The sequence below is a fragment of the Colias philodice genome, chromosome 30, assembly GCF_061535455.1.
Source record: "Colias philodice isolate Cphi_HAF_F1 chromosome 30, ilColPhil1 Martin Lab GWU primary, whole genome shotgun sequence".
Taxonomy (NCBI): Eukaryota; Metazoa; Arthropoda; class Insecta; order Lepidoptera; family Pieridae; genus Colias; species Colias philodice.
The window spans coordinates 3944148-3954192 of record NC_143115.1 but is presented as its reverse complement, the minus strand read 5'-3'; the positions used below and the strand labels follow the sequence as shown (position 1 = coordinate 3954192).

At 32.6% G+C, this 10045-nt stretch overlaps 1 protein-coding gene across 3 annotated transcripts; it reads right to left on the bottom strand.

The window, feature by feature from the left end:
• Positions 1 to 1825: 1825 nt before the first annotated feature.
• LOC149475484 (esterase FE4-like) lies at positions 1826 to 7245 on the bottom strand. Of its 3 annotated transcripts, none has more exons than XM_089713402.1 (5): positions 6967 to 7245; positions 6026 to 6159; positions 3839 to 5121; positions 2253 to 3563; positions 1826 to 2047 (listed from the first exon to the last, which is right to left on the bottom strand). In XM_089713402.1, exons 2-4 carry the CDS (start codon positions 6155 to 6157, stop codon positions 3401 to 3403), a joined length of 1578 nt encoding a protein of 525 aa, XP_089569528.1. In that variant the 5' UTR covers positions 6158 to 6159; positions 6967 to 7245; the 3' UTR covers positions 1826 to 2047; positions 2253 to 3400. The 3 variants fall into 3 exon arrangements, with proteins under 3 accessions (XP_089569528.1, XP_089569527.1, XP_089569529.1); XM_089713401.1 differs by lacking the exon at positions 6967 to 7245 and adding an exon at positions 6906 to 6925; XM_089713403.1 differs by lacking the exon at positions 6967 to 7245 and adding an exon at positions 6760 to 6886.
• Positions 7246 to 10045: the final 2800 nt, after the last annotated feature.

Sequence of the window (10045 nt, the reverse complement as noted above, 5' to 3'; positions counted from 1 at the left end):
ATCCAGTTTTATACTTAATTTTTATATTGATTTTTACAAAATTTTACACGGTTTTTTCGAATGTTTATTAACGATTGGTGTAAGTTTTTTGTATCATAAACATAAATAATATTCCTATGTAGCTTTTGTCATTTTGACAACTAAAGCTTTTCTAATAATACATCCAAATGTGTCTGTTCATTTAGTAGTTATGAACGTACAAACATAAATACAGCAAGACTAAACCATCACTCCTTATTTTTAAGTAGTAATATTGTTTTATGATACAAAAACGATAATAATAGTGTAATAAGTTTGAATTGTTTGTTAAGCTTTATAGACATACATAGTACATACACGCATAAGAATATTATATGAATCTCAATTTTTCCTTGTTTGCAGTGTGACGTTTAATAAAGACATTTTTTATGTATATTGTGTTTTATTTTCTACCTATATTTTTTAGAAAAACAGCCAAATTTGCTTAATTTCACTCAATAGATAGAAATGATGGCTTACTAGATTTCCGCCAGCGGCTTCATATTTCATAGAGCGCATGCGCATAGTTCCCGTTTCTGTGAGATTTCCGCCATAAAAGTAGCATATGTCTTATTCTGGGTCTTCTGTTAATTACATATCAAATTTCATTGTAATCGGTTCAGTAGTGTTTGCGTGAAAGTGTAAAAGACAGCCATACATCCATCTATCCTCACAAACTTTCGCATTTATAATATTAGTAGGATAGCATATTATTTTAATGTGTGAGAATATGTAGGTACATATCTATATAGAAAATACAAAAAAAGCAATAGATTCATGTACTACAAGCATACTAGAGGTACAATAATAAAACTAGCTGTTGCCTGACCCCGCGTTATCAATGAAAACTGACACATTAATATAGCGCCATCTATTGGAGTTCTTATATTCCCGAATGATTCAAATGTGCATCATAATGGAAATGAGATTTTTTATTGTACTAAAAAGTAGCCTAATTACCTATCCTCACTCCAAAACAAAAATAGATACCATCTTCACTACATAGTATAAAACAAAGTCGCTTTCTCTGTCCCTATGTCCCGTCCGGATTTTGATGCGGATTTTTATTAGATAGATAGAGTGATTCAAGAGGAAGGTTTTAGTATATAATTTATTAGGTTTTAGACAAAGCGGGCGGTAAGCTAGTAATACATAATATATTATAAACTGAGGCAGAAGGTATACGCGTAAAAACACGTCCCTTCTGAAGTTAGCTACCTACTAGGTACGTAACGTAACCCGGCTAGGTACTACCTAGCCGGGTTACGTTTGTAAATCTTCGGCTACTGGTTTAAATGTTATATGCTATCTTTGTCTCACTATGGAGTACGTGAATGCGTTTGTTACTATGTTTGTGTGTAGAATGTTTATGTTGATAACGCGGAACGCTTTAACCAGTAGTTTGTTAGCATAGATCAGTCAGTTACTACGTCAGTTTATATATTATGTATTCTAAGGGTACCATAAAATCACTCCGTTGCGACGGGAAAGAAGAACCAACTAGACTTGCATTTATAATATACTAGCTTTCCGCTTGCGTTTTCAAAGAAAAAGCCGCATAGTTCCCCTTCCCGTGGGATTTCCGGGATAATGTGTTAATCCAAGTTACTCTCTGTATGTGTGCTTAATTTCATTGTAATCGGTTCAGTAGTATTTGCGTGAAAGAGTAACAAACACACACACACATCCATCCTCACAAACGTTCGCATTTATAATAATAGTTAATTAGTATTAGTAGGATATAATAGTAAGGATATTCAGTTTAATATTTTGAAACGTTCATTGTTTAAGGAATAAAACAAAACAGTCAATTAAAATAATTTATTCAATCACCATTTAAATGTAATACATATAACCAAATATTATGAAACAACAACCGATGTTTTTCCCTATTTTATGACATTTTTTGCATAATTCCAATACATATGTTTTGTGACTAGATTATGTTGAACATTGAATCAAGGAAATCTATACATGCGTCAAATTATATAAAAAAACAACGTTATTATAAACTGTCAAAGTCTAGAACCTTCTAAGAGCGTATACGCACTATGCGGGTAACCGCATTGCGGGTAGCCGTCCGGCTGACCGCAAGCACAATTATGTACGTAATATTCATTTCTATGCGCACTGCGATGCGGCTACCGCAGACCGCACAGTGCGCATAGAAATGAATATTACGTACATAATTGTGCTTGCGGTCAGCCGGACGGCTACCCGCATAGTGCGTATACGCTCTTAGTGTTCTTTTATTACAAACATTTTCTTTAGTCTAGTGAATTTTAAAACAACCTCAATGGAAAACATCAACCACCATATAAATAGATGAATTACAGTCTTATATAACTATGAATTAAGTAACATTTAGTACATTCATAACAAGTAGCTAATTCGCCACATTTAACATCGTTTATCTCATCTTCGCTCACGATAGCTGAATCATGCCATCTCACTCTGACGTCTAATCGTGTGTGCGTTAGTGTGCCGTGTTTGTAGATCGAATGTTGTGTTGGTAATCTATCTATACCTTTTTACTTATAATATCATTTTTATAATAACATAGAATACGTGAATATAACATAATCACTACATAGTATACAAAAAAGTAGCTTTCTATGTCCTTATCCCCTACATTTGTTTACCAAATACTTCTTAAATATACCCTTATTTTAAACTAAGTAATGCCACTATACATCTGTTATTAATAAATTAATAAATAAAATATAACACTTGAAAATCACGGTTACCATGGTAACTTCTAGCAGGTAAATCCAACCCATGTCATTTCTACAAAAAGACAAATGAACACTACACACAAACAAACACATAACTTTAATATACGAACAAAAAATATTTTAACATATTTATTCCATATTTTGGGCAGTATAAAGCATAGTACATATATAAAAATAAATGCAACATTTTGTATATTCATTTTAAACAGACACAAATAAGTATAATATTTAAAGATTATGATGGATTATGACGGAAAATTAATTTTAAACCATTTAATCAAACACGGTACTAAAAATAATTAATATAGCCCATACCATTCAAAAATAATTAAGCTATGTAATGAAGAAATTTTTTCAACAGCTGTCAAAAAGGTCCAAAAATTACGTCCTATATATACTGGGTGTAATCGTTAAGTGTACACAGGCGATTATTCCGTAACTATTGCAGATATCAAAAAACTTTAAACCGATATCGAAAGCCCTTTACCCAATGAGTAAAATGACAATAATAACTTTTTAAAAATAAAACGAGAAATATCTAAAAATTTTACAGCAAACACACCTACAAACTATATTTGGAATTGCCAGCACCTATAATATATTAAGTACTTACTCACTAGTATTTTTTTATAAAATTAATCACATTTTTATAGTTTCGATCTTTGCCCTATTAGATCGAACCAGACTTTAATTCTCTCATATTCAGGCACGGGAATACATTGAATATTAGACTGACCTAAATTTAAACAGTGTCTCTTATTTTTTAAGTAAGGCAACCACTCTATCTCTTGATTTCTCCATGTTGGTTTCCTGAAATAAAAATGAAATATATAACTTTTGTATGCAAAAAAAGTAATACAAAAATGCAACTTTACAGAAATACGTCGAATCACGCGTGGTAGGGATAAGAAAAAGATGGCGCGTAACGGAAAAATGTCACGCGTAACGAAAAAATGTCGTCATTGTTTAACAACATGAATTAAAATTATTTAACAAAATCCCAAATAAGTTCGATTATTTTCCCATAAATTTAATGCCACAAAAATAAATAAAGTATAATGTTATTATTTATTTAAAATACTTACCCAGTCTTTGCAAAATTACACCATGCTTCAGTCAACAAATCAACTACCCTCATATCGTTTTCCGTGCACATTTTCGCCTTTTTCTCCTTATAAAATATATACTGTATCAAATCACCATGCGTTGTTCCTTTGAAACCCAACTTTTTCATAACTCTAGTATTCATATTACCATGATAATCGAATCGACAGAAAAACTCATTATTTTGTTTTTGTGCCAACGTTTCGGTATCATATACAATGTCCCTTAAGAAATATGCATCGGAAATTAATGCTAAATATTCTTCTAGAGTACCCATTTCAGTATTTTCATCTTTAAAATACAGTTGTCTTAATCGTTTTTCGATTTTATACGCTTTAGGTGACTCAGTATTTATAAATGAATATCGAGGTACGAACGTACGTAAGTTTTTACTAAAGTTAATGTTGCCATCTTCGTTTCTTTGTATAAATAGTGCAGCCTCATGTGTTGCCGCCGTCATGATTCTAGGTAATTTCTTATATCGATTATTTCTTATCGATTCGAGTGGGTATTCATCGAAAAATGCTTCGACGTTCTCGAACTTTCTCTCGACTACGGGAAGCAAATAGGAATTTAATATAAACGGGTCTCGATTCGCTTCGCACATGGTGTACGCGTAAATTAAATCTTCCACTGACGCTTTAGAGAAGAAATCGAACAATTCTTTAGTATCGGAAATATCTCCACCCATATTTTTGGCAATTTCTTTCGCTTTTCCCACATAATCTTCATCAATTAGATACAAATCTGACAGTAAACTGCCCGATTGACAGATTACTTTACTGATCAAGCCGTCCGCCATTTTGGACGTCAAATACGAGTCGACGATTCCCGCTCCCGCGCTTTCTCCGTACGCGACAATGTTGCCAGTATCACCATTGAAATTCCCTATATTATTTTTGACCCATCTTAGTGCCATAATGGTGTCTTTTGCCCCGGCATTACCGGGTACCTCTCTCGTGTGAAGACAGAGAAATCCGAATATACTTAGTCTGTAGTTTATGGTTACTATGACAACGTCATGACGTATTAAATAGTCTGGCCTGTAATAGTCCCCACAGCCAACCAAAAAGCGACCGCCATGCACAAAGAATAGCACTGGCAGTTTTTCTATTTTTTCCGATGGCAAACTTGGCGTATATACGTTGAGGTATAGACAATCTTCTGAGCCCTCTATGGTACCTGCCATGTTAAGTTGTACAGCTTTATTACCTGGTTTCCTTGCGTCTAGGATACCATACCATGGCTCTGGTTTTTGCGGATCCTGGAATTTAAAACATAATTAATTTTACACATTTTTTTAAATTTAATTAAAAACCAAATTATATGCTACTTGACATGTATCTTGTAAACAATTTTAAAGGTTTAAATTGTTGTTAAACTGTAGAATGGAAAAAAATGAGACTCTTATCATATTGACGTAATTAACAAAAACAAAGCAATTACATAGGTGTTAACATAATTGAATAAGAAAATAATTGTTTTAATCCGCTTAGAAGGTCATTTGCAAGGATCTTTCAACTTTATTAATTACTATTTTAAATACAGTTACATTTAGTCTTGACGGATAATTTTTAACTTGTCCCCACGTCACCTTAGAAATCAACCCACTATGAGACCACAAAAGATATTTCTTCTCCTTCTTCAATATTTATAACAGTAATATATCATTATTTTTATTAAATTAAGCTTATATTATATGGAGAAAAGGCCAGTTACACATTTTACTACACTGCAAAACCAGGGGGCACAGCTAGTCCATACTAATATTATAAATGCGAAAGTAACTCTGTCTATCTGTCTGTTACTCATCATTGCATGAAATTAGGTATAGAGATATTTTGATACTCGAGAAAGGACATAGGATAGGTTTTATCCCGGAAATCCTACGGGATCGGGTTTTTCTTTGAAAACGCGGGCGAAGCCGCGGCCGGAAAGCTAGTACGTAATAAATAAAGGTATTTTTATCGCATCCTCACATCTATACAACTATATATTATATATTGTACATTGTAATCTTAAATGGTGGTACAATAAATGGTTAAATAAATAAAGATTGAGACACAGTATTTAACTAATTCAGGAGCCTATGGATTCATATATAAGCTGAACCTATTTTTTAATGTCAATAAAGTTATTTATTATTAAATAAAGATTTTAACACTTACCCTAAATCTAAGTTCTCCAATAGGTGGTTTTGCATATGGTATACCTTCAAAACTGTAATACTTTTTGCCACATGGTGTCGTACACTCTCTCCCCTGCATTGTCCCTTGAGCGACAGTTATTTGAGGCGCCATTGCTGAAAATAAAATAATTTTTGGTATATTTTATTTTTTATAATAATCTGTATTTTTATACTTATCTACTGTATCTACTGTAATTATATAAAGCTGAAGAAATTGTTTTTTTGAACACGCTAACCTCAGGAACTACTGGACCAATTATCTTAATATAATATATAAATCTTGTGTCACAATGTTTGTCCTCAATGGACTCCTAAACCACTTAACCGATTATAATAAAATTCGCACACCATGTGCAGTTAGATCCAACTTGAGAGATAGGATAGGTTTTATCCCGGAAATCCCACGGGAAAGGGAACTATGCGGGGTTTTCTCTGAAAACGCGGGCGAAGCCGCGGGCGGAAAGCTAGTAAATAAATAAATAGTTCAGGACAATTTTCACACTCGAAACGATCTGATCCCATACGTTACTAAGCTTTCGCTTGTGTTATGGAAACCAGAGGGCCGATAAACATACATATTTCAAATATTTCAAACACATATTATTATTTAGCTGATAATTATTAAAATTTATATTTATTTTTTATAAAATATATAAATTCAAACTATGTATTTAAAAAATATAAGTAATGATAAAATTAAAGGACAATACTTACTTTCACAGAGTTATTTTATATAATGTACTGTGAAACCAACAAAAGAGCCCACAAAATAAATTTGAACTGTCAAGATTAAAATCTATTTTAAAAAGTTTATTTATACTTAGAATAAATAATTCTTATAATAACAAAAAATTAATTACTCATTCTTGATTTACGAAGCGATTTTAATAAAAAATTTGATAAAAAGAAACAATTTACTACCTTATTTCCTTTAATTGAATGTTTACTTCGGTCAAATAAGCATTACTTGACAGAATATATTTTATTATTGTTTATTGTAGGTACATACTGTCGCAAGAACTTCGCTGAATAGAAATGTATATTATTGTCTTGAACTCTGCTCGGTTTATTTAATTACCGCTATTATGATTATGATTGATTTAAATAGACAAAACTGCAGGCAGTCATATATAATCAAAGATATTAAAATTTTATTGGACTTTGGAAGTTTGAAGATTTGTTGGAGAATAGTAATTTGAAATTCTGACATTGACATATTTTGAAAACAGGCTATTTTTGTACTTTGGAGTTTCTAGTCTGTGGTTTCTAGGTGATTTAATTTTTTAGTTCAGTAATTTAGCTGAATTTGCTAATTTTAACAAACTTATATCTAATGGATCATAAAGCGTCATCGACTTCTTAAAGTTCACAACGATTAGTAACTTGTTGTGGAAACATTCTTGTGTTGGTAACATATCAGGAGCAAGTTGTTTATTGCCGATCAAATACTTTTGCGTTTGGTTTATTATTTGATTATTTTTATTTTTATTATTTTTATTAAAATAATATTATAGTAGAGCCATTTTAATAGGCAACATTTGACAGTTCAACAAAATTCAACAACGTAACCTAGTAACGACAACATAGAATAACATGATATTTCGTTTTGTTAGAACTGCACATTTGCTTAACTTTTTTCAATTACGATTACATATTTATTATAATAATGACCGATATAAGTAATTTTAGGATTTGATTTTACTGATAAACCATTCTAAACATAATAAACAATTTCTGATTTAAAGAACTGACGTCGCTACAATTTTGTGTCAATAAACCTTTTTTCTTTTTAAATACCAAAGACGTTACTCTAAAAATCGAAATCAGACATCTAGAATCGAATGCATTGATTACTTGGGAATAAAAATTATCATAAATTATTGACATGTGTTTCAAGTTCGATTGACAAATGTTTCAAGTCCGTATCGATTAATTCACTTTAATCGATGTTTTTATGCAGGTTACCACCCTATGAAGATAAAATTGATAGACGTCAAATGTTGCCTATTAAATTGGCTCCACTATAGTACCTAGCCCGGACCCCGGTCACTCACTTGCGTGTAAGTTTGCGTGTAATCATTGTGTAGTATTCGCTTGTTCGCTCGCATGTTGGTTTACATTCGCATGTTAATGCAAACCACAATTATACACCACACAAGTACCTTTGCAAATGCTTTTTACCAATTACTTGAATACAGACATTCGTACATACTCCAATATTTCCACGAAAACGCAAATGAGTTTCCGAGTCAGTCAGTCACAAAGCTTTTTGGAAAGGCGTTTAAACTTAGCGTATAAGGGTGCACTCACACACATCAGTCACCGTCACGGCACCGATGACTGATCGGTGACGGTTTGTGTACGTATCCACAAACACCAGTCACCGTCATGTTGTCCGTCAGTCACGTCGCCGGTTTGACTGAATCATTGAACACATACATCAGGTTAGTCAGTGATTAGACGTGTGTCACGCTAGAGAACATGTAGCAATTATTGACGGTAGCACGACGCTGACTGAACTGAGACGTGACGGCACCGGGTGAGTGGGGATAAAAGTATGATACATGTATGGAAAGATTATTTGACGTGCCTGACCGGTGACGTCACTGATAGATTTCGTGCCGGCGACTGTCGTGTGGGAACAGAGTCATACTAGAACTATTGATACATATTTTTTTTTAATCCTGTCCGGTGACGTGCCGTGACGGTGACTGATGTGTGTGAGTGCACCCTAAAGGATATATTTTAAATTCCAAATTGAAAAATTACAATAAAACATTACACAGCACAACTCAACAAGGCATTTATTTCGAATGTTATCCGGATATAAAATGTTCATCTTTTATTAACTATTTATATAATTTGAGTTTTTCATGAGACATTTAATAGTTCAATTTTTAAAGTGAAACTTTTATTACATCGTCTCAAACTTTTTGGTCTGTGTAGCGCATGTCGCGTGTATCGCGGCTGCCGAGTAGGTATACCTACTCGGCAGCCGACCGTCACGCGACATGCGCTACACAAAGCAGTGTTCGGAACCGTTCGAACAGTTTCACTTTTACCGTGGTTTCATAAAACCCACAGAACAGTAAAAACATATAGAAGTGCTGTAATGTCTAATTAGTATGAAAACCAGTGTCGCCAAACCCACACATTTAAACCGATAGTTATACAGTACACTACAAGTAAAATATGCCTTTGATTGGACAGCTTAATTTGAGTAAAAACTGACTTAGGTTATAAATTCATCATTTCAATATGTACCCTAACGCACCATGTTACGGTTTATTTTAGTATAACATCCCTAGGTATATTAGCTGTTTTGTTTCTCATTGCACAGAAATTCCAAATTCGAAAACATTCAGCTACTCCACAACAGAGGGCGTTAGTTTTCGATAGATATAAATTTGAAACGCAATACATAGAGATAAGGTTGAAATTTGTGTCACTCAACATTAATGACATTAACTTGATATTTATCTGATGCTATGCTCTGAGGGATGTCAGCCTTGTTATCGATAATTCACAAATAATTATTTTTTGTGTATTTTTTTTTCTTTCTTTTATATGAGTATAGTATAATGCGTCACATTTTGGAGTATGTTTATTACTACTAAGTACGTCATTTTATATTATTATTATTAAATAAAAAACGGAATAGAATAGTATAAATCTATATTTACAAAATACAAACAGAAAATATGCATTATTTTAAATCTTGGAACTGCTGTAGGTTTGATGTATCGGTGGCCTTTGTTAGACCGCTTAGTACTGTTCGGCATCCAGTTAACTCGTCACGTTGCATTTATCCATTTCTCTTTTAAATTAGCCTCTTTGGGAAATCTATAAATAAATTAGACAAATGAAAGCTAAGGAAAAATAAAATAAAATTTAATATTTATAATGTTTGTCTTTTCTAAAGTATCGATACTGTCGATATGCACCACAAGCATCACTAAAGCGACATTCGTTTGTTTATTGCAATAATATTCCAGAAAGT

What these genes read in the sequence shown, in the direction of transcription:
- LOC149475484 (XM_089713401.1), bottom strand. An exon ending in TTGGAGAACTTAGATTTAGG is followed by an intron (nt 5,122 to 6,025) that starts GTAAGTGTTAAA and finishes TTTAAATTCCAG; the next exon opens with GATCCGCAAAAACCAGAGCC. An exon ending in TGTAATTTTGCAAAGACTGG is followed by an intron (nt 3,564 to 3,838) that starts GTAAGTATTTTA and finishes TTTTTATTTCAG; the next exon opens with GAAACCAACATGGAGAAATC.